The sequence below is a fragment of the Medicago sativa genome, chromosome 5 (assembly GCF_051527215.1).
Source record: "Medicago sativa cultivar Bolivia chromosome 5, Bolivia_mono, whole genome shotgun sequence".
Taxonomy (NCBI): domain Eukaryota; kingdom Viridiplantae; phylum Streptophyta; class Magnoliopsida; order Fabales; family Fabaceae; genus Medicago; species Medicago sativa.
In genome coordinates, this window is record NC_140753.1 from 72,832,967 (window position 1) to 72,858,478 (window position 25,512).

General features: G+C 36.0%; 3 protein-coding genes across 4 annotated transcripts; all 3 read left to right on the forward strand.

The window, feature by feature from the left end:
- Positions 1-12,348: 12,348 nt before the first annotated feature.
- LOC146924748 (DEAD-box ATP-dependent RNA helicase 53, mitochondrial-like) lies at positions 12,349-17,418 on the forward strand. Its single transcript, XM_085709700.1, has 7 exons — positions 12,349-12,746; positions 12,911-13,038; positions 13,470-13,881; positions 14,322-14,420; positions 14,529-14,753; positions 15,859-16,020; positions 16,534-17,418. The coding sequence occupies exons 1-7, from the start codon at positions 12,426-12,428 to the stop codon at positions 16,951-16,953; spliced, it is 1,767 nt and encodes a 588-aa protein (XP_085565826.1). The 5' UTR covers positions 12,349-12,425; the 3' UTR covers positions 16,954-17,418.
- Positions 17,419-17,983: 565 nt separating this feature from the next.
- On the forward strand, positions 17,984-18,735 carry LOC146924749 (uncharacterized). Its single transcript, XM_085709701.1, has one exon. It carries the CDS (start codon positions 17,984-17,986, stop codon positions 18,623-18,625), a length of 642 nt encoding a protein of 213 aa, XP_085565827.1. The 3' UTR covers positions 18,626-18,735.
- Positions 18,736-20,977: 2,242 nt separating this feature from the next.
- On the forward strand, positions 20,978-24,747 carry LOC146924750 (uncharacterized). 2 transcript variants are annotated; one of them, XM_085709703.1, is made up of 2 exons: positions 20,978-22,711; positions 24,234-24,747. In XM_085709703.1, the coding sequence occupies exons 1-2, from the start codon at positions 21,199-21,201 to the stop codon at positions 24,518-24,520; spliced, it is 1,800 nt and encodes a 599-aa protein (XP_085565829.1). In that variant the 5' UTR covers positions 20,978-21,198; the 3' UTR covers positions 24,521-24,747. The 2 variants fall into 2 exon arrangements, 1 of the variants encoding a protein (XP_085565829.1); XR_015010255.1 differs by having other exon boundaries at positions 21,053-23,571.
- The last annotated feature ends 765 nt before the right edge of the window (positions 24,748-25,512 follow it).

Consider the following 25,512-nt stretch of genomic DNA (forward strand, 5'->3'; position numbering starts at 1 on the left):
GAGCAGCTTCCTCCTGAGACCTCGCATCTTCCTCCAAGACGTACTCAGCTACTAATCTAGCTAAGTGTTCAGGATTACTTTCCTTAACTATGGAAGGAAAGTCTCTGATAATCTCAGATTCTTCTGTGGTCAACTCCAACCATTTCTCATCTTTAGGAGCTTCTTTGAAGAACTTCATAGAGTGTAAGCTCCTGCTACTGATAGTCCTTTCAGCAGTAGAGACTTTGAAACATTTATCAGAAGCACTCCTTGTCCTTTTTAAGAACTCCAGCACCCTTCCTTGATGAAAGATTTCAGACAGCAATCTTCCATAGGGTACTTGTTTTCTTCCTCTGATAGTGCTTTCATTTATGGCCCAGCAGAGATGATCCATTACATATCTTGGGAAGTTTATCTTTTCCAAAATAGCCATGAAGTAAATTGCTAGCTTCTGTTGATTGTTGGGTTGGTCAGATCCTCCTGCTCTTTGAAAGAAGCAATCATTACTGAATTTCACCAACATCCTGTTGTGAATCTCCATTTCAGAAGGCTTTGCATCCTTCTTCCCACCCAAAAGAGTGTTGTAGTAACCTTGTAGCAGGACATCTTCCTTCCTGACTATTTCTTGGAATCTTCCCTCTGCATGCCTTCTACAAGCTTTAGCTATAACTTCCTCAGTGATGGTTATAGGAATGCCCATCACTTCAGACCTTATTTCTAAGCTGTCAAATGATGTAGGATTCATATCCATGACCATTTTCCCTTTCTTTGACCCAGCTTGTTTGCTTACAACTTTTGCAGGCTTTTCATTGTACACTTCAGCTTTTAACCAAAAGTCCTTGACCAAATTCACATATGTTGGCCCATTTAGCATTCTGAAATACTCAGACAGCTCCTGTGTTTCTATTAAGCCTTCCATGTTTACTTCGTACTTCTTGAGTGAAGTAAAATCCACTGGTGACTCTATTTGGACTATCAAGGATTCCCATGGAATATCCATAGTCTTTTCTTTGTAGATGGACCCAGATTCTGATACGCTTTGCTTGTTTGAAGTAGATTCTGAAACTTTTCGTTGCGAGCTTGATGATGCCATTTGATGATTGACGAAGATTTGAAGAAGATGAAGATTTTTAGGGTTCTAAGGTTGAGAGAATGCGCTTACTTCGCAAACGGTTTGAGAGCAAATGTGTTTGTTGTGAGTGAGTAGTGTGTGAATTGACAAAGTGTTAAAAGTAAAACGATTGCAATTCAAAAGAGACAAACAAACATAACATTAATGACAAAATTGGGGGCGCGTGAAAAGTACTTTCAAAGCTTTTAAATCATCATTGCCCTTTTAGTTATACACCAACACATACAGGCCACGTAAGAAGTTCACAGAGTAACTACCAAGTTAGTGGGCCAGAAGTTACTTTAAAAAGTAACTCCTAACGTTTCCACTAATCCAACTATTCAGAAGCAACAAATCCAGCTTCTGGACTTCAGATGCTGATGTCATCATCAGAAGCGAGTTTTCCTCAGAACCTCAATAAAGAGCTTCTGATGGACTACTGCTTCTGAACTAACTTCAGAACCTAAAATCCTATTCAGGAGCAAGCAAACATTTAATCAGACACGAAGTGCATGTTCAAATTTTTCTTAATAAAATCAAATCTTTCAACAGTTAAAGGCTTAGTAAATATATCAGCCCATTGATTTTCAGTATCAATGAATTGTATATCTAAAATTCCTTTTTGAACATAATCTCTGATAAAATGGTGTTTGATTTCAATGTGCTTAGCTCTTGAATGCAAAATTGGATTTTTAGACAAACAAATAGCAGCAGTATTATCACAATAAATGGGAATACTGTTAGCAGTTATCTGATAATCTTCCAACTGATGTTTCATCCAAAGTAGTTGTGTACAACAACTTGCAGCTGAAATGTATTCTGCTTCTGCTGTAGACATAGCAATAGTTGTTTGTCTTTTGCTAGCCCAGGATATAAGATTATCACCCAGAAATTGACAATTGCCACTGGTTGATTTTCTTTCAATCCTATCACCAGCATAATCAGCATCACAGAATCCAATTAGCTTATAATCTAAGGATTTCCTATAAAGGAGTCCAAGATTAGTTGTTCCCTTCAAATACCTGAAGATTCTCTTGACAGCAGTCATATGAGATTCTCTAGGATCTGATTGGAATCTTGCACACAAGCATACACTGAATAAAATATCTGGCCTAGATGCAGTGAGGTATAACAAAGAACCAATCATACCTCTATACAGCTTCTGATCTACTTTAGCTCCTTCATCTTCTTTGCTCAGGTTGCACGTAGGATGCATTGGAGTGTTCATCACTTTACAATCTTCAAGTTTGAACTTCTTCAGAAGCTCCTTTGTGTACTTTGATTGATGAACATAGACTCCATCTTTGCATTGATTGATTTGAATGCCAAGGAAGAACTTCAGCTCTCCCATCATGCTCATTTCAAATTCATCCTGCATTAACTCAGAAAATTCCTTGCAAAGAGATGCATTAGTAGAACCAAATATTATATCATCAACATATATTTGCACAACAAGAATATCTTTCCCAAGGGTCCTTCTGAAGAGTGTAGTGTCAACCTGTCCTCTCTTAAAATCATTTTTGATTAAGAAATTACTTAGTCTATCATACCAAGCTCTGGGAGCTTGTTTCAAGCCATATAGTGATTTCTTCAATTTAAAAACATGGTCAGGATATTTAATATCCTCAAATCCAGGAGGTTGCTTAACATACACTTCTTCTTCTATGACACCATTGAGAAATGCACTCTTGACATCCATCTGATATAATATTATGCCATGATTAACTGCATAGGAAAGAAGTAACCTGATTGCTTCCAATCTTGCAACTGGAGCAAACGTTTCAGTGAAATCAATGCCTTCTTGTTGACTATACCCTTGTGCAACAAGTCTGGCTTTGTTTCTTGTTACTTCACCTTGCTCATTCAGCTTGTTTCTGAATACCCATTTTGTTCCAATAATGTTCTTGTGCTGAGGTTTGGGTACCAGATCCCACACATCATTTCTTTGAAATTGATTCAACTCTTCTTGCATAGCTAGGATCCATCCATCATCTGAGAGTGCTTCATCAACTGTTGTAGGTTCAATCATTGAGATTAGTCCAATCATTGACTCTTCTTGTCTGAAATGTGATCTTGTTCTTCTTGGACTATCTTTGTTTCCAATGATTAGCTCCTCAGGATGTGAAGACTTGTGTTTGAATGTGTTTCTGGGAGGATCTTCTTGATGTGAGCCATCTTGTGCTTTATCAGAAGCAGTTTCATCTTGCGCTTCTGATGTGGGTTCAGCTTCTGGACTATCTTCAGACTCAGCTATCTGATCAGGTTCTGGAGTAGCTTCAGGAACCTGTATCTCTGCAAAACTTTCACCCTGCTTTGAAGTTTTATCTTCAAGCTCCTTGTCATCAAATTTAACGTGCATAGATTCTTCAACACAGAGTGTTTCTGAATTATACACTCTGTATGCCTTTGACCTTTCAGAGTAACCTAAAAAGATTCCTCTTTGGGCCTTGGCATCAAATTTCTTTAGGTAGAGCTTGTTGTTCAGAATGTAACAAGTACATCCAAATTGATGAAAGTAAGAGATATTGGGTTTTCTTCCTTTAAAGAGTTCATATGCTGTTTTCTCCAAAATAGGTCTAATATAGATCCTGTTTTGAACATAGCATGCTGTATTCACTGCTTCTGCCCAAAAATGTTTTGGTAAATGGTTTTCATGAATCATGGTTCTGGCCATTTCTTGTAAAGTTCTATTCTTTCTCTCTACAACTCCATTTTGTTGTGGTGTTCTAGGAGAAGAGAATTCATGGAAAATTCCATGTTTTTCACAAAAAGCTTCAAATGGCTCATTTTCAAATTCTCCACCATGATCACTTCTGACTTTCAAAATTTTTGATTCTTTTTCAGATTGAATTTGAGTGCAGAAGCTACTGAATACATCACACGCAACATATTTACTCTTTATGAATTTCACCCAAGTCCATCTGCTGTAATCATCAACAATGACTAATCCATATCTACTTCCATATAAGGATGCAGTACTTACTGGTCCAAATAAATCAATATGGAGTAATTCTAAAGGTCTTGAGGTTGAGACAATGTCTTTGGTTTTAAAAGATGATTTCACAATTTTCCCTCTCTGACATGCACCACAAAGTGCATCTGAATGATAGTCAATGTCTGGTAGCCCTTTCACAAGTTGTAACTTACTAAGCTTAGAGATTAACCTCCAGTTAGCATGTCCCAACCTTCTGTGCCACATCCATTTCTTATCATTCACTGATAGTAGGCAGATCACCTTCTGATCAGCCAGTTCAGAAAAATTGATTTTATAGACATTGTCAACTCTCTTTCCCTTGAACACAATGGATTTGTCTTTCTTGTTGATTACTGTACAGTTGGGTTTTTCAAAAAGCACATCATAACCATTATCACAAAATTGACTTATGCTCAAAAGGTTATGTTCAAGACCATCTACCAACCATACATTATTAATTGAGGTAGAGGAATTACCAATAGTTCCTGTACCTATGATCCTGCCTGACTGGTTGCCTCCAAATTTCACATTTCCTCCCTCTTTCATTGTTAGGCTGAGGAACATGGACTTGTCTCCTGTCATGTGTCTTGAGCAACCGCTGTCTAGGTACCATGATCTTTGCTTTGGCACTGCTCTTAGACATACCTGCATCATTGACATTTTTAGATTTAGGTACCCATTGTTCTATGGGTCCTGGAAGGTTAGTACTTAAGGCTTTACTCTTCACTTCTTGTACCTTGTGCTGTGAGTTGGGTTGCTTCTGATTAACCATCACCTTAGGTTTTGGTACTTCAGAAGCAGCAACTGTCTTCTTCTGAAACTTAGACTTCAGAACCCCAGATTTTGGTTTCACCAGACTCTGAGGAATAGGTTCTGATCTTTTCAGGATCCTAACCTTTGAAGTTTTGGAATCAGATTTGATCATAGCCTTTGACTTAGAGTTCTTTGGCTTTGAAGTAATCTTAGCCTTAAAACTGGAAGCTTCAGGTTCTGATTGAACAACAGTTTCCAACTCAGCCCCTTCTGGTACAAAGAATGTTTTCAGACCTTCCTTGATGCATTCACAACAAGACTTTAGATTGGTTTTCTCCAGTTTCACTTCTGGAAAACCAATTCCTCTGCCATTGTTCTTGTAAATGCTATAAATCATAGAAGCCACTCTGCTTCTGTCAATGCCAGATATAATGAAGTCTTCAAGAGCAATTTCATGATTACTTAAAGGTTTTTCATTACACTTTTCTTGTAGCTTCTGACATAAGAACCTGAGCTGGTCTTCATATGTTTTACACATGAAGTCAAAGCCCCTAAGTCCCTGTTCAGAAGCTTTCAGATCCAATAGAGTTGATTTTTGCTGTTGTACCAAATCAGCATATTTTTCTTTTAAATCCTTCAACTCATTGGTTCTTACTTCAAAATGTGTAAGAAGTTCTTTAAGTGACTCAACAAGTTCATCTCTGGGAATTTTGGAATATACCTCATTTTCATCTTCTGAGTCTGAATCTGATCCAGCTTCTGAAGTTGCTGTTGCTACCAACCCAACAGCTACCTTTGCATCTTCATCAGCTTCCTCTTTATCAGATCCAGATTCACTACCCAAATCATCCCAGGTTGCCATTAAACTCTGCTTAATCTGCTTCTTGAGTTTGCTTGGTTTGAAGGTAGACCTCTTTGACTTGTCCTTTGACTTTTCTCTTTGAAGATCAGGGCATTCAGCAATGAAGTGACCTGGCTTCTTACAGTTGAAGCATCCCTTCTGATCTTCTTTCCTTGAGCTTCTGGAGTTACCCCTTCTGGAGAGAAACTTTCTGTTCTTCTTGGCCAGATATTGAAGTCTGTTTGAGAGCATGGCCATTTCTGCAGCATCTGGTTCAGAATCTGAACTTGACTGTTCTTCCTCTTCAGATTCAACCACTTTGAGAGCTTTTGATGACTTGCCTTTGGATGGAAGAGCTATTGATTTACTCTTCTTAGTAGACTCATGTTCATTAAGACTTAACTCATGAACTTTGAGAGAACTAACAAGATCTTCGACACTTAAAGTGTTTAAATCTTTAGCTTCCTCAATGGCAGTCACTTTTGGTCTCCATCTGGCAGGTAAGCTTCTGAGTATCTTGCTTACATGATCAGAAGCAACATAGCTCTTCTTTAGAATCTGTAGACCAGAAACTAAGGTTTGAAACCTTGAGTACATCTCCTCAATAGTTTCATCATCCTTCATTTTGAATAACTCATACTGATGTACAAGCAGGAGAGCCTTTGCTTCTTTGACCTTCTTGCTCCCTTCATAATTTGAACAGAGAGAAGCAAACATAGCTTTAGCAGTGGATTTGTCACTCATCTTCATGTATTCTGCTTTGGGTATGGCAGTGACAAGAGCTCCTCTGATAATATGATGCTTCTTGTAAAGTTTCCTCAGTTCTGGAGTATGTTTCTTTCTATCCACAGCAGCTCCTTCTTCATCAAGGACTAAACTACCAACGCCGTCTTCCAGAATATCCCACAATTCTTCATCTAGGCTCATGATGTAACTGTAAAAATTGGTCTTCCACCAAGAGAACTCTTCAGCATCTCCATTGAACTTTGGAATTTTTCCAACACTGGTTTTCTTACTATCACTATAATCATGTGAGACATTTTTATAGCTAGTATCACCATCAGGAGGAGGAGTAGTCATGTTTTTCTCAGATCTTTGACTGTTGCACGGTTAAGTGATACACAACAGACCAAGGCTCTAGATACCAATTGAAGGTGAGAAAAAACACAAGAAGGGGGGTTGAATTGTGTTTTTGGAAAATTCTTCGTTTCTCCTAAAAACTGAACACACTGATCAGAAGCTAAGTGAGACAGCTTCTGAAGTGATAATCAGAATCTAAATGCAGCGGAATAAATCAGAGAGAGAGAAGAAGAACGACACAAAGCAATTATACTGGTTCCTTCCACAATCCGGAAGTAGTCCAGTCCCCCTTGCACTTCCAAGGAGATTTCACTATGAGTAATATCTGATTACAAATGCTCAAGCACACAAGCAAGAGACTTCCAATGCTCAAGCACACAAGCAAGAGACTTCCTTTGCTCAAGAACACAATCAAGAGACTTCCTGCTCAAGCACAACTGCAAGAGACTTCCTAACTAAACAAAATTACACAGAAAATTGTTTAAGGTTGAACACTTGATATACAATCAGAGGTGCTCACAATACAAATCAGATACAGACTCAATGGACTTAAGAATTTCTAAGATATGACTTTGAGACACAGAAATTCTAAGTGAATGCAGAACAATTTCAGCAGAGGTTTGGTACTTGTGAAAATCTTTTTTTGAGTCTTTCGTTCAGCGTTCTTGCATTGCCAATTCTCTAGGTCTTCACTCCTTTATATAGAGGTGTGAAAGAGACGTTGTGAAATTGCCAGCACACCAAAGAGTCGTTGTTGAAGCTTGATCTTTCACCAATGATCTTTTGCCTGATTTGGTTGTTGTCCTATGAAGAACCAATTTGAAATCCATTCCTTATCCAAAGGAACATCTATGCAGGCGAGACCGTATTCTGGAGCTGTTTTCTTGTCTTGAAGTGCAGACACAAAACAGAGTAGTGGAGAACGTGGTTGTACAATTCGTACAAAGTACAATGTCAACGCTTTCGTCCAAATTGCAAACACATGCCTTCAAACACCTTTGAAATGACCGTTGCAAACTCCACTAATCCTTTGTTTGTGTTTTCGAATCCAATAGACAGCTTTTGCATTGATGATTCTTCAATTCTTGATTCTTTGCAAATCCAGTTGATATTCAGCTTCTGGTGAAATGGCTTCTGATGAGGCAGCTTCTGATGATGCAGCTTCTGATGAGATGACTTCTGCAGCTTCTGATGATGCAGCTTCTGATGATGTGACTTCTGGACCTCTTGTCTTCAGGAGCACTATTCTTCAGGAGCAGCTTACTTCAGGAGCGCTATTTCTTCAGGAGCAGCTTGACTTCAGGAGCGCTTTTTCTTTAGGAGCAAGTTGCCTTCAGGAGCGTCCAAGCTTCAAATTTTTGTTGTTTCCATAGCTCTTTATTTGCTCATTCAGAACCAATGATGATGTAACTTTATAATTATGGTCCTGTACACTTGAACAAATATTAGCTAATCCAATTTACAATTTTTAATACCTTGTTATCATCAAAACTCTTTAAGGTTTATTGTTAAACACATTTTGTTCCAACAAATAGAACCTATGGTGGTACAATGGATTTGGCAACCCTCAAGAAGACATAAATTGATATCATTGTACCTCTTTTTGTTGTTTTCCTGTGTTTCAGCAACACAAGTTGATTTACATGTATAATGTTTGTAATATAATGGAAATGAAACACAAGATGACTTTTGTAGTTATTGTAAAGAAAAAAGGAAGACTTCCCCTCCAGTGAGGTTTTCACTAGACTCTCTCCAGTTTTAATCCCAACCCTTAAATGTATCTTTTCCCTTTTTTCTCTTTCTCTCTCATTGCAAATCTAGGAATGGAAATTCACTGGACTCTAATGTCACAGGAGACAATCCTCTCCCCATTACGTGACATTGATTTTGGACACAGTAAAATTGAGTCTGATATTGCTATTTTGGAATTCTAGGGTTATTAAACAAATTCAGGATCAAAAATGATCTAAAAGCAATATGTTACGGTGCAAAATTATAGTGAAGAATGACAGATTTTATTTTCACATACACACACCATAGTACAAATGAAAGTCTTCACCAAACATACATTAGATAGATAACATATATATAGGCAGATCCTTAACCTAGAGAATTACCACACACGTAAAAATTTGAAGTTTCACACAATTGCAACTCAACTAGTTCTCCTAGCCTCATGATATCTCTCCTATCAGAGTTGCCTTCCAAAAAGGATTTTAGTGGAATAAACCGGGTCGAATTAAGTTTTGCAAAATATAAGTTTGACCATTTCAAAATAGTAAAGCTCAATTCTGATATATTACCTATCATAGATTTATTTATAGATTTGAGTCCGATCTTTTGAAAGTTTGGTATGACTTGTTAGCCTACTCAGTGAGTGTCTGTTTCCATGTTGAGGTGTGACCAAACACATGTTTCAAGTGAAGCTCCAATTTCCAACTTCTATATTTTCATGTTTAAATAGTTGGGACACGAGATTTTGCCACAGCTGCAGTTCCAAACATACCATTAAAAATTTATTTCATACTAACATCTTTAAAAAACAGTACGACATCTCTTTAAATAGATTAATGAGTTAGTACACCAATTAAATTATATTATATTTTTCACTCAAAAAAACAAAAAAAAGGTTTTTTTTTTTGAAAAAGCTAAAATGGAATTTATTAAAATCGCAATGAATCTTAACCAGCACAAGGAGTGCTAGGCTAGGAGTCTTAAAGTAACAACATACAAATGATAGATGGGGAGCCCTCAATGGAAAACCCATACACCCGTGAATCAAAGAAAAAATCCAAAAAACCTATAGAAAATGCCTACTAACAAAAGGCTATCTCTGAGATCAATTAATAGAAAAACCAAAACCAAGCTAACCGCATGATCAACGAAACAACATAAACATATGTTGTACCAAAATCCTCAAACATCGTCACAACACCACAAAAACAACTTTCACCACCTATATTCCGCTGCTCCCACACAACCCATGAACACCAACATAAAAACCTACACAACAACCTTTGAAAAACAGTCGGGAATAAAACCCCAAACACCACCCTTAACTCTCCCAAGCACCTTCATCCAAAACACACCTCGAAGAACCGCAAAAGCCAACCACAAACCCTTGTACCATCATACAAACAAGGAAATAAAAACATAGCCATCACTAACAACCACCAAAAACACCACCACAAAAATCAACACCCCTACCACCATCGTCACCAAAACTACCATTGACCACCACAAAAACCACCATTAACTATCACTAAAAAGCAACACCAGCCACCACGAGCATCACCACCAAAAACCACCACGAGCCCCACCACAAAAGAACCAGAATCAGCACCATCATGAAAACCGCCATGAAGCACCACAAACCAACACAACCAAAGATCCATCGAAACCATCACCACCTATGTTGCGAGCAAACATAACCTCCACCACAACCAATTGAGAAAACAAATCAAATAGTAGCCCCAATAAAACCAAAAAACCACCGACAAGCATCCAACGACACACCACGAAACCCACCAACGTCCCGACCAAGCGAAACAAAAAAAATACCAAAAACACAAACCAACCTTTACGACGATAGAGAGAGCAACCGTACGTCGGAAAGGTACAGTGGTGTGGAGGACAGAGATCCTCATCGCACCACCATCCATTTGATCTACATGACGGCGGCGACGGATTTGAAATATGTGTGAGGAAGAAAGGAGTAGGGCAGTCCTAGGTTTATTGAGAAAGGAGTACGGCGGCTGTTGTTTTTTTCTAATAGCAATAACACAAAAAAGGTTATATTTTGAGATTTAATATGAAAATTAAGAGAATCAAATTACAAATTTATTTTACAACTATTAATTTAAATATGTTGAAAATTAATGTAGGCTAGTATTTTTATATCAGTGAAAAGGTTGACAAATTTATAAATTAACCCAACGTATAAAATATAGTAGTAATAGTAATAGAAAATATCAATATTTATTGTAACGAAAAAATATATCAATGAAACTATATATAGGACGAGGAATACGGTGTACAAATGTTTGTCTTACTTATTCATTCCCCTCCTAAGTTTGAACCAATGAAACTAGGACGAGCAATACGAGTGATATGATATAAATATGTGGATTTTTTTTTTTTAAATTTAGATCACAATACAAATACGTATAATACTTGTAAAAAATAATCGATTTAATTTTTTTTTTTTTGGTGATGTCCGGAGTTCGAACCCTAAACCTTGCATATTTTATGTACTATCTTTACCAACCGAGCTAAACTCATGGGAACAAATAATCGATTTAATTAATATATAATTACAATCATCACAATTCACAAAAAAAATTAATATATGTGATAAAAACAAATTATATGTTTTTTTTCCCTTTCTAAATCATAATATATTTTAGCCACTATATGTTAGATCATCTACAATTTTTTTTTTTTTTTAAAGTACATCTACAAAACTATAACTAAAAGAACTCACAACAAGTATCAACTCTATACAATAACTAACAATTGAAAAACATTTTAATAAATTATTTCTAATACTAATCGAATAAGGATCTCCTCTATTATCATCACAAAACATAACCTCTAAGTCTGATTTATTAAGAGTTAATTCTATTAATCTAAGAGGTGAATTATGTATACCTTCACTATTGTTTGAGAGCAATTACATCACAATTTACATGTATCATATTTATCTCAATATTTTAATTGATTTGATCATCGTGTATCCGTGAAAGAGAAATGATAAACAAACACAAAAACATAGACACAAATACAACACCGTAACCGTATTTCACTGTTCACTTATAATTTTTTTTTTCTTCCCCTTCTCAACCTCTCACACCAGTACATCTCTCTTCCACTCTCATCAAATCAACACACAGTTTCCTCTCCCTAACCTTTGGTACTCTATGATCTAGCAACTCTCTCGTTCTCTCACCGGCGCCGATCTACAAACTCACCGGCGACCGTTCTGTCCTTATCACCGGCGACCACTCCAGAGTGTTGTCGCGACTGGGATTCTCACAGGCCACAACTTCGCCTTCGCCAGATGCGGCGGCGGCGGATCTGTGAGTTTCAGTAGACGGTGGTCATATGAGCGGTGTCGGAGAAGTCTAATGGTGGCAGCGACGACGACAACAAGGAGGATGGTGTTGGTGTGTGATGCTTGAACAATGGTGTGAAGGTGGTAGGATGATGGTGAATGAACAGCATCGCAATCGTTGAAAAAGAATAAAAAAAATTGATAGCAATTAAAAAATACCCATCATTTTCTGTTAAAATTTCAATTATGCCATTGTATTTTGAAGGAAATTACCAATCTATCCCTGATGTCGTATTTGTGTATGCATTTTTGTGTTCAGTTATCATTGCTCATCCGTGAAATATCAATATCCAATATACGTATGTAACCAATTTTGAAGTATATGAGATTTTGTAGACTAACCCAGATTCATTTTCCTTTGGTTACTTGCTGGTAAAGACAAAACTACATTTAAGGGCACATGATACACAACAAAAGACCCGCCCACACATGATCACTCACTTCTCCCCAAAATATCTCCTTCTTTCTTAAAAATCAAACCTTTTTTCATTTGTCTCACAAAACCCTAAACCCTCAAATCCTATTACACTCTTTAGGGTTTTTCCATTCCCATTTCGATTTTCACCAATTCACCATGATTACCACTATCCTCAGACGCGCTTCTTCAACCCTCTCACGGCGAACCATCCCCGCCGCCGCCGAGATTCTCTTCTCCACCACCGCCGCCACTGAGCTCCGTCACCTCACAGCAAGATCCTTTCACTCTAAATCACAACCCTTACTATTCCGCGCTTCTTCTGCTTCTCGCGCTGGTTACGCCGCCGAAGCTTTTCGTATTGAAGAACCTTCAAAATCGAATAGCGATGAGGGTCTTGAGATCGCGAAGCTTGGGATTTCGCAGGATATTGTCGCTGCTTTGGAGAAGAAAGGAATCACCAAGCTTTTCCCCATTCAGGTTTGCGTTCAATTAGGGTTTTGAAACTAATTACGTAAATTATGATTTGTGATTAACTGTACTAATAATTATCAAATTAAGTTAATTAAGCTGTTGCTAACTTTGTTTATTGAATTTTTTGTCAAAAAAATAAACTTTATTTGTTAATTTGTTGAATTTTGTAGAGGGCTGTGCTGGAACCTGCTATGCAAGGTCGTGATATGATTGGTCGAGCAAGAACAGGAACTGGAAAAACTCTTGCTTTTGGGATACCCATCATGGATAAGATCATTCAGTTTAATGCTAAACATGGGTTTGTTATTTAGATTTTATTGATTAATTAGAGTTTTTTTTTTTTTTTTTTTTTTTCTGTTTGAATTGAAGCTAGATATAGGCTCTGTTTGGATAAACAGCTTATTTGCAGCTTATAGCATAAGTGCTTATGATGATAAGTGCTTATGTATAAGCTATTTCTATAGCAAAAACTGAAATGAAGTTAAATTGTTTTTGGTATAATCTATAAACTGTTTTGGTTAGATATCTTAGAGAATTTGTGAAAATAAGTTGAAAACAGCTTATGAACAATGTCATAAGCTGTTTTTAGAAGTTCTCCCAAACAGTCTCACAAAACTTATGCTAGGAGATAATAAGCTCAAATAAGTCGATCCAAACAGGCCCATAGTGTAATTGGTATCTTTAACTGTTAAAGTTTACATTTTTTTTTTTTTTTGGTTGATATGGCAGGCGAGGAAAGGATCCTCTGGCTCTGGTTTTGGCGCCGACTAGAGAACTTGCGAAGCAGGTTGAGAAGGAATTCTACGAGTCGGCGCCTAATTTGGATACTATCTGTGTTTATGGGGGTACCCCGATCTCTCAACAGATGAGGCAGCTTGATTATGGTGTTGATATAGCGGTTGGTACACCTGGACGAATTATTGATCTTCTTAATAGAGGTGCTCTAAATTTGAAGGAAGTCCAGTTTGTTATTCTTGACGAAGCCGATCAGATGCTTCAAGTTGGGTTCCAGGAAGATGTGGAGAAGATATTGGAGAGACTACCCACTGAGAGACAAACTCTCATGTTCTCTGCAACAATGCCAACTTGGATAAAGCAGTTAACACGCAATTACCTGAAAAATCCTCTAACCATTGATCTTGTAAGTTTTGCTGTTCTATTTTTGTCACTGGGACAATGCCTTTAAGCATTGAGGATATGCATTATTGAAGTTTTGTCAAATGTTGCTTGAATAGCCTCCTACCATGATTAAAATGTTGAAACTAAACCTATTAACTGTCGTAGTAAGGCACATGAACCACAATGGAATCTCATAACATTTGATTGATAAGTAGTGTAATATAAGTATACCAATGCAATGACTGTGTCTGTCTATGTATCATTCTCGAAAAAATTTGGGTTTCAATGAATTTGTTTTCATCCTTCATAAGATAAGACAATGTAAATTTTTGTATATGAATTTAGGAAGCCGTTATGGCTATGGTCATTTAGAAGTATATGGAATAATACTCTTTGAGATCAACACAGTCAGTCATTTTGGTTTATTGAATACTATTTAACTGTGAACTTATTGGTACCTAGGTTGGAGATTCTGATCAGAAGCTGGCAGATGGAATTTCACTGTACTCGATTCTATCTGATGCGTATGTCAAAGCAGGAATTATTGTTCCTCTAATTAAAGTATGCCTTCTGATACCATCGTTCCTTGACTTGTGCTAGTTCCAACTAATGATCCATCATATAATCCTCTTAATTTTGTTTTCTCTTCGAAAAATAATCCTCTTGTAGGAACATGCTAAAGGAGGAAAGTGTATTGTTTTCACCCAAACAAAACGTGACGCTGATCGAATATCACATGGCATGTCAAAAAGTATTCCATGTGAGGCATTGCATGGAGATATATCACAAGTCCAGAGAGAAAGGACGCTTGCTGGCTTCAGAAATGGCCATTTTAATGTTTTAGTGGCAACTGATGTTGCTTCACGTGGGCTCGATATACCTAATGTTGATCTTGTGAGTTCCTTTTACCTTTTTCCCCCCATTGACATCGTAAAGTTATCCAATATATTTTATTCCATATATTAATACAGATATAAAATGATGTAACCCCGTTATAACAAAAATATTTAGTCCCGTCTTAGGTGATACATACATGTGTGTACATGACTTACAATAGCATTCTTTAAAAAAAAAAAACTTATAAAAGCATTGATAAGGAGGGTAGACTGAACAGAGAATAGTCTTACCGTTATAGGTGGAGGGAAACCAAGGAAAATCTCAGTCCAAATCTAAGAGAAATATTTGGATTTAAATGGCCTGTCACTAGACGTGGTTGATGATAAAATGTTTGGACTGAGAAATCTCTTATGTTCTCCTACTTTCTGGATATAGTCTGTTAACTATGTACACATTTTGTTATTGTGTGAACTGGATTTTCTATTCTTTGCACATGCATTAATTTTTTATTTGGAAGTTCAGGTCAAGTAAGTGGTAGATTTTAGTGAACAGCTACTGATATTTATCATAAGTATTTCCTCCTAATGTTTTGAAGTGTTCATTTCAGATCATATAGTATTCTTCAAAATTTGCATTACGCATGCTACTTCTGTGCTTCGATAATTTTTTTTGTTATTATTTAACTATCTCTATGGCGCGGATTTAAACATTCATTCGTTCATTCTTGTGTGCTATGCTGTCTGAGCTTCAAATGGGATAATTTTGTGACAGATGCTCAACTCTTACATCTGCAATGGAAATATTGGAGTAAATGTTTTTTTGTTTTCGGATGTAGAAAATAAAAATTAGATATTAGAATCTTGGATGTAAGGGGTAATGGTAGGATCAAAAAACAACATGCATCATGAATGATCTGGAAGTCTTTTGTGTTTAGGTGTGTTCTTGTATCTTAATGGGTTCTGTTCATGGTTCTATACATTTTGGAACATTATTAGTTTCTTTTTTGTTGGTGTTATTCTTTTGTATGCATCTGGTCTTTTTTGATTTCATATGCCTAAATTAGTGTAATAAGTTACATGCATATGCAAATACTTTAATGCAACAATTTTGTTAATATGTTATTTTCTATATATTTGAAATTTGAGCTTTTTTCCTCATATAGGTGATTCATTATGAACTTCCCAATAATTCAGAGATATTTGTTCACCGATCTGGACGAACTGGTCGTGCTGGTAAGAAAGGAACTGCTATTCTTGTTTATACACAAGATCAGTCCAGGACTCTTAGGACTATTGAGCGCGATGTAGGCTGTAAATTTTCAGAGGTACTCTCCCTGCATGTTATCCATTTCCATCTGTCAATCTTTATTACTTGAAGTTGCACCTTGTTTATTACTGTTTTTCTGGTTTTAGAAATTAGACTACATTTAAAGGGTAGCATATCCTCCTGCCTTAATTCCCAGCTTGCCTGTGAAACACCAAGTACCGACAAAACTCAAGTTACTGAAAATCTAAATTTAGTCTGGCACTCCTCAAGTCTTATAAAAGTGCCCCCTTGTTTTCACATTATATTCTGTTTTTAAAGTTTAAAACTGCTAGAATGAAATTATATGTGGAACCCATCAATTTAGTTTCAACCAACAAGAGTTGTGTTTTTCACATTATATTCAAAGTTGTGTTTCTATACAGAATTACTATCCGCAAGTTATTATTATATCATTATTTTATTCATAGTGTGATTGTTGCTACAATTACTTTATGCCAGTTGTTAATTTATTTTTTTAATAGTCTGTTAAGATTAATGATCACTCTTTTTTCCAAATATTCACGTTTAACAGTTACCAAAGATTGCCGTTGATACTGCATCACTGGGCGGATTTAGTGGTGGCGGCAGATTTGGTGGTGGCGGTGGTGGATTTGGTGGTGGCCGATCTGGTTCTTTTGGTGGTGGCCGTTCTGGAGGCTACAGTAATTCAGGCGGGTTTTCTGGTTCAAGACAATCTGGAGGGGGTTTTTCTGGTGGATCAAGCTCATATGGTGAAAATAGATATGGCGGATCAAGCTCTGGTCGTTTCGGCTCCTTTGGTTCCGGTGATTCAGGCAGTAGATCTGGTGGATCCTCTGGTGGATTCAGCAAACAAGGTGGTTTTGGTGGATTCGGTGGTGGTTCGGATCGCTCTGGTGGATTCGGTGGTGGTTTTGGAGATTTTGGGTCGGGTAAACCTGGCGCATTTGGTGATCGTCGTGGCAGGGATTAGAATGATAGAAACCATTTTAACTTAATGAAATATCATAATATCACCATCGTTTCTTGATGGTTTTAGTTTTTGTAAAGTTTTTTGTTCTTTTATTTCCTCTAAAGTTTACCGGCATGTAGGTTTGTGGCCGAATCCCTATCACTGTGGATTGGAGAAGGTTATAACGTAAGAAACACAAGTTCACTCGGCCATTTTTTGTTCAGCTTCAGCCGTATTGTATCGTGCTTCCATCTATCAAAAAGAAAAAGAAAGGGTTTTGGAGGCAAGCTTTATCAAGAAATGGGCAGATAAAACTCTTAGAAAGCCTGTAGGGTGTTCTACTATTCTATTTTATAAGAAAGATTTGTTAAAGAAAACTCTCATCTATTATGTAATATCTACCTATTATTAATTTGTTTTTTGCCCTCCCACCCTCGGTTATTACTTGGGTCTGATAAAATAAATTATTAAATCAAGTTTATTAAATTCTTTATTCCATGCCATTATGTTTGATTGACATTTTTTTATATGTTTCATTGAATCAATAGGGAAAACTCTCAACAACTTGATCTTTGAAGAAATTTTATGCTCAACTATAAAAACTTGCTGTATTGTCTGAATCAAGAAAATAAGGCCAGTGTTGCAAATGTATTAACAGCAACAGACAAGTGCTCATCACGTGAAAGTCAGATTATAGACAAGTGCTCATCACGTGAAAGTCAGATTATGAGGGAGTATTATTATTAGAGAAAGTTAGTTAGAGTTTAATTCTGAGTTTAATTCCGATAGGCTAATGTGTAAACTGCCTTACGATGTTATGAAAGGTAATTGAGATGGCCATTTCCTCCCTGAATGGAGAGGATCTGCACTCAATGAGGAGATAGTCAACCCATAAAAATAGGAAATATCTGTTTTAATTTAGGGTAAAATCTTGCGTATATATAATGAAAGTGAGTGAATGAATTGAGAGAAATCGGTGGTAACTAACGATGGCGGCATCATCATCCTTTTGTCATAGAAGGAGCAGATCATCGAATTTCAAACAAGAATGATGGCAGAAGCATGTTCATATTTACCAGAGGAGTTATGGGAATGCATCTTGAAATTCCACGACGCCGACAATCACACTTTGAAGTCCCTCTCTTTCGTCTCCAAACAGTTTCTCTCCATCAGCAACCGTCTCCGATCCTCCCTCACAATCATCGATCAAACCATCCCTTTTCTTCCTAGTCTCTTCGAAAGGTTCCCTAACCTCACATCCCTCAACCTCACTCGCATATCCAAAAAAGTTAATCTAAATTCGCTGCTTCTCCGAATCTTCAAAACTTTCCCAAATTTACACCTCGTCAAATCCCTCAGTCTCTCCCACCACAACCTCTCTTTTCTTGCAAAAAGGTTGCGAGCTATGTCCAAAAAGATGAAAAATTTGAGCTCTTTCAGTTATACCAAAATGGCTAATTCCAACAAGAGTGATCTCTTCATCATTGCGGATTGTTTCCCTTTACTTGAAGAACTCGAACTCAGTTTCCCCCGTTTTTTTGGCAAAATTTATTTTATGTTTAGCGAAGATGATCAATGCTTGGCACTGCCCAAACTCCGCAAGATTAATTTATCTGGTACTAAGATCACCCGCACAACTGTTAACCATCTCTGCAAGAACTGTCACCTTCTTGAAGAGGTCATCATAACATGAAGTATTGTGGTCCTGCTCCATTCCATTCGATAGAGTTGTAGTAGCTTTTTAATTGATTTTGTTGAATTAGAATTTGATTCTCAATTCAGTTGCTTGTTCCTTCAAACAAAATTATTGACTTAGATGTTATTATTTATCCAACTTTGAGTTTTTTCTTTTATTAGTAACTGAAATTTATCTAATACTCTTCTGCATATTAATTTCTACTTTTTGTCTGATGCATATGATTTTACAGTCTCATCACATCTTTCAATGTATATATAGTCATTCATTTCATTGGTTGTGTTAATTGGCTATCTAATATATTTTATTCCATATGTTAATACAAAGTAAAATGATGTAACCCTGTTGTAGAACAAAAATGTAGACCCCTCTTAGGCGATACATACATGTGTGGACATAACTTGTATAGAGAATATTCTTCTTATAGTTAAAGGTGGGAGGGAAACCAAAGAAAATCAGAGTCCAAAAACATTAGGATGAGATGGCGCGGATCTTTTCTAACTTAACTAAAGTTCTAAGTTTGAATTCAGTCTTGAGCATACAACAACGTTAAAACTTGGATCCCACAAGACTCGAGGGATTAGTCTCCACAGTTGCACGTAGAGAATAACCCACCTATTGACGAGGGCTTCAACTAATTGTCACAAATTAAAGCCACACTTGACCATAGTGGAATCATAAGAGATATACAAGCAGTAGTTTATGTGATAAAAAAGACAGCTCGCTTATAATTAAATCTCTAGTAACTATATTTACACAAGCCAAGGTTTTAGGTATGATCACAAGTTCACAAGTCACAAGTAATCGGGGAACTAAAGCCTGTCAATGTGCCATTTGCGTTTGCCAAAACAAATTATAAACTTTTCATGTACAGTAAATTATATATATGGCATATCACTTCCTTTTGTTTCCAAACTAACCAACCATGCTGCCCCAACAACAGGCTCCACCTGTTTGCAATAAACCAAAGTTATAATTTTTTTTTTTGGTGGCGTAAACCAAAGTTATAATTTGATTCTTTTGTATTCTTGATAGAGTAAGTTATCAAAATGGTCACAGAGTTTGCATAACTGTGACAAGTTAGTCCTAACATTAATGTATTTAACAAGTTTAAAAATGTAGTAAGATTTTCGAGAAAGTTGTATATTTAGCACATTGGAAGAAGATACCTAACTTTTCAATGAATAATTACTTTGTTTGGAATTCTCAAATAATAGCCTTGAATACTTGTTAACAAGAACCATATTATTCGCCAAAAACTTAAGAACCATATCATTCGCCATCAAAATTTATGTTCAAAATATAAGGGAATATCCGTGGCTCAACCCATAACCCAAGTAGATGCCCTAAGATAGGATATGGTAATATTTCTTGGGGGGTAAAAATGGGAAAACATCGCCTAAAACCCTCAAACAAACTCACACATTCAATCATTTATTACTTTCACTGATTCACTCAGCTTGAACACTCAACTACTGTGCAAAGAAACCCTCAAACAAACCCATTGGGGAGAGAGAGAGAGAGAGAGAGAGAGAGAGAGAGAGAGAGAGAGAGAGAGAGAGAGAGAGAGAGAGAGAGAGTATTCTCATTAACTCAAAGGGATGAAAGTGGAAGAGAATAGATCGATTCAAATATTCGGATGCCTTCGAAAATCAAAAGTTGCATAGGAAAAGAAGTTTTAAACTCCAATAAATAAGGTTGTGTACTCAATGCAATGAATTAGGCGATTTCCTAAGACACAATAATGAATTGTTAGTTATGTATTGCTTGGTGGTATGTGATATTAACCATGCATTCCAGAACATGTGCTAATTAATAGGACTTTGAACATAATTAGCTTTAGAAAATACTCAATCATTTAATGTGTGTTGGGAAGATGGAAAGGTGTCACTTATGTTGTTTAATGAGTAATAGTCACTTTGATCCTTGATGTGTAACATACAGTTATAATAATCTTTCAATGTATCAAAATTATGAAATAGTTTTTGATTGTGCATAATGTTAGTCAAAATAGTTTATGACGCTAAAATAATATTTTAATGCTCACGATAACTCTTTTTATATAAGGACTGAAATATAATAATTAAGTAATTATAAGGATTGATACGACAATAAGTAAGTATATTAAAATACTAATATGACAATATTAATGAAATATTTTAATATTAAAGACTATTTTGATTAATGATGTACATAATTAAAGACTATTTTAAAATTCTGATACATCAGATGTTATTATAATTACTCAAGCACCAAATTAACTATTACCATGTTGTTTAATGCTATCAGTCTTGGGGTTAAAAATGGGAAAACATCACCTAAAACCCTCCCCTCCAACCTCACTCACTCATGAGACACAAACACACATTCATTTTTCCTTCTTTCAGCTTTAGTACACTCAACTACTCTGCAAACAAACCCATTTTAGAAATCATCTTCATCTTCCACACACCAACCATCTTTTTTCTTCATCTTTTCCTTAACAGCATCAACCCCTTTTCTCAAAACTCATTTTCACCTAAAAAAAAAACTCATTTTTTCTACCAAAGTTTCCATTTTTAAGCCTTATCATGATCATTCAACCCAAAATCGAACCTGGGTCATCATCTTCCACCAACCCTGTGATTCTTGTTAGAGATGAAGAAGCTGTGGAAACTCAAAACTTAGAAGCTAAGAGTATCCCTGATCTCGTTGAAGTGTTACTTAGAGCTTATAAGTTAGAAGATTTTGCCAATGTTGAACGTGTTTTGGTGAGTAGAGATGTTGAACTCAGAAACCAGATTCAACATTTACATCACAATGTTGAAGTGGAGAAACAAAAGCTTCAAGAGGAACTTGAAATGGAGAAACTTGCTAGGTTACAGGCTGAGGAAGATTTTAAGCAAAGAGATGAAGTTTGTAAGAAAGTGAAAAAACTAGAGGAACGGTATGAAGCTCTGTTGAAGAAAGTGAAAGTAGCTGGGTTAGGTGCTGATAGTGGTACTGTTGATGTTCTGAGAAAGAGGAACATTGAGTTGAGGGAAATGTGTGAGGAAGGTAAAAGAGAGAAGGAAAGTTGTGAAGCTCGGTTGAAGGAAGCCGAGATAACTAGTTTAGCTGATAGAGATACTATTGGAGAGCTAACAAAGAAAAACATTGAGTTGGAGTGCCAAGTCAAGAAGTTGAAGGAAGATGGCAATGTTGTTGATGTGCTCAGAAAAAAGAATGATGAGTTAGAGCTTCAAGTTTTGGCGTTGAACGAAAAAAGGGTGGAAGATGACAATTTTGTTGATGTGCTAAGGAAAAAGAATGATGAACTAGAGCATCGAGTTTTGGAGTTGAACAAAAAAAAGGTGGAAGATAACAATGCAGTTGATTTGTTAAAAGCAAAGAACATTGAGTTAGAGCATGAAGTTTTAGAGTTGAAGGAAAAAAGGGTGGGAGATGACAACGCACTTAATGTGGTAAAAGCAAAGAATTATGAGTTAGAATCTGAGGTTTTGGAGTTGAAGAAGTTGAAGGATAAGTGGATTGATGATAGTAACGCTCTTGTTGCGCTAAACAAAACGAATGGTGAATTAGAGTTGGAAGTTTCGGGATTGAAGAAGTTGAAGGGGAAGTGGGTTGTTGATAGCAACACTGTTGATGTGCTTCGAAGCAAGGTTCGAGTATTGGAGAATGATAAAACTGCTTTGGCTGGAATTCAGATTGAAAATGTCAAATTGAAGGAAACGTTGAACAACAATTTGGCAACTATAAGTGAGTTGAGGAGCGAAAAGATAAAATTGGCAGACGAGAAGCTCAAGGTTGAGGCATTACTTGAGTCTTTAAACACAAAGTTCGGAGAATTGCATGAAAGAGTTGCAAGGTTGGAGGATGATTCCGAAGTTTTAATGAGTGTAGATACCTCTGGTGGTGGAAACGATGAGGGCGAGCCTCCTGCTGATACTATGGTTGTTGATTCTGTAGAGAAAGATAAAGAGGATGTTTGCGATAGTGAGTTCGAAAATGACACTGTTGACAAGCTAGCTGCCAGTCCTCAGGTGCAAAACAACGGGAGCAAAGAGGCATTGTTAGAGTCTGAAGCTAAAGGTGCACCATCAGGTATGGAAATTATGTATACATTTCGTTATTCCTATAGAGATATGCATTTTCTGAGTGCTATTTTATGAACATAATATTCAATATGCGTGATCGGATAAATAATTGGTTAGAAGATTGCTAGGTATCTTGCCCTACAACAGTGATTTATCTATTTTATTAAAGCAAGGAGCAAGCTATGTTTTATAACTTCTTTGAACTGGTGAGGCTACAAGTGATCAAACCAGACCGCATTGAAATACAATCGATTAGTCATCATGGTTTGCAATTAGAGTCTGACATAACTAAGATAAACTCAATTAGCACCGGGATATTATGGTCCTCTCTGTATGGAAAGTGAATTGTGACTTTTGAAGCTTTTTCCTTCTTTTCTTGAGTCCATCTTTATTCCATGTTACATAGCCCAACCAAGCTATGGGCTCTCTTTTAGCTGGATTTGATTCCTATGGAAATAAGAAGTGGATAAAATTGTTTTAGGAATTTAAGATGTTATTGATATTTGATTATTTTACCTAAACTCTCTATTCTTGCAAAGATGCATGGGACTGATTTATCTTTGTTTTCCGAATTTTAGCAGGGCACTATTGTTGTTTTTTTAGACGTTCAGTTCAGCTCTTTTATTTCGAGGATCGTTGTCAAGTGTATTCTGTTCAGATTTGCAGGGCTTACTTTTTTACCTATAACTTTTGAGGGGTTCTTTTGATTTCTTCTCAGTTGTTCTCTATGAAAACTGCAAATCATATTTTCTTTTCTGTGATGTGATTTCTTCCTTATACCTTGATGAAGTTTTTTTTTCTTCCAGAAAACAAAAAACAAACAAAAGCAGCTAAGAACACTCGTTTGGTTTGTCTGAAACTGATTAGGTATAGCCATAGAAACTGATTAGGTAGCATGACTACCAATGCCAAATTTCACCACTCACTGAAGAGGCACCATTAGTTAGAAAATGATAACCATGAAAAAATATGTTGATACCACTACATTTTTCATCAATTTTCCATCCAGTGCAATAATTTCAAACAAGCTGTTAAAAAATATAAATAACAAATATGATGTTTAGACTTAACAGGATTCCAAGCAAATAGCCTACATTTAGCTATACGATGTGTGGTGTATATATCAAGTCCCATTGCATGTAAACCACTACCTTTTTCACACATTTCGTCACAAAAATGCACATATGTTTGTTTTGTTACTGATATGACATTAACGATGTTGGGCACTTATCTTACGTGTTAGGACTGTTTTCTCTTTGGATCGTTTACTCATTATCTTTCCATAGATAAACATGATTATAAGATGTGTGGTGTATATATTATCTGAAATTCTGATTTTGATGAAATCACATATAGTCAATTACTTTAAGAGCCAGAAGCTGGATTTTCCTTGAAATCCTGAGCCTACTAGCAGTATATTCATTGGAATAAAGATTCTAATTCCTTATATTCCAAGTGTTTGCTTGAGTATTATTATGTTCAGCAAATGTTATGTTATGTAAGCTTAAACATATCTCTTTTTCTATCAGATGACCAAGATGTTGATCAGTGTGTGTCTCGAGAGGTCCATGAAAAGAAGGCCATTTCTGGAATTGCCATGAAGAATGATCATGATCATCCAACTCCATGCTCGTCAACTGCAGTTCAACAAATAGCCAAGTTTGAAAATGAGGTTGGCATGGTCAAAAGAAAATTTTCTTTGACTTACAGTGAATCCTCCACTTCTTCTTCTTCGTCCTCTTCCGTTGATTTATCGTGTCTCGATAATCTTACTATAAGGTCCATGACATCACAAGCAAAAAAGAAAAAAATGTAGTCAAACAATCTAATCTTAAACTATTAGCTAAGGTAACCAGGCTATAACATTTATAGTATAACCTAGTTAGCTACGACCTTTTCTTAGATTTTATTGAACAATTAGCTGATCCTTTTGTTTGGTTTATTGTATATCCTAATTCCTAATTATAGATATGTATGGGAGCCATGGTACATTTCTATCTAGGCCTACTCTAATTAACTAATGAAGTTCACTGTTATCTATTATGTTTGTTTGATCATGGAAAATTGCTGTTCACACATTAGAGAAGGCTGGGACACACATGTAAAATACGCTTTTGCCCCCTCGGCAGTTAACTGCCGAGGAATTAAAAATCCGGCTGCAGTTAACTGCCGAGGAATTCCTCGGTAGTTAACTGCCGAAGTTTTCTGCTACAAGTCTGGCAGAAGCTTTCTCATCTCCATTATTCATCACATCTTCAAATTTTTTTTCTCAAATCTCTCTCACAAATCTCTCTAAAAAACCCAACCAAATCCAACCAAATTTATTCAACAAAATCACAAGTAAGTAATTATAATGCTATTAACTTAAATTTTAGTTGTTATAAATGTTTTTATTTTTTAGTTTTTGAGTATATTTATTTTATTTTAGTTTTTGAGTAGATTTACATAGTATAATTCATTTTTAGAGTAAAATGTTTGTATGATGTTTATGTTATAGTTTAAAGTTTATTGGTTATATTTTAATTTGGTGTTTTAAATTAATTTTTTATTTTAGTTTTTAATTAGATTTACATGTTATAAATAATTTTTAGATTAGATGTTAGTTGATTAATTTTGTTAAAATGTTTGCATGATGATTATGTTATAATTTAAAAATTTTAGGGTTATTTTTGAATTTGGTGTTTTATATTTTTAATTTTATTTTAGTAAGACTATATGATTTATTTTAAAAGTAAATATAATTTGAATAATTTTGCTATATTTTACGTTAATTTTTTTTTTAGACAATTACATTTTAGGGTTATTTTT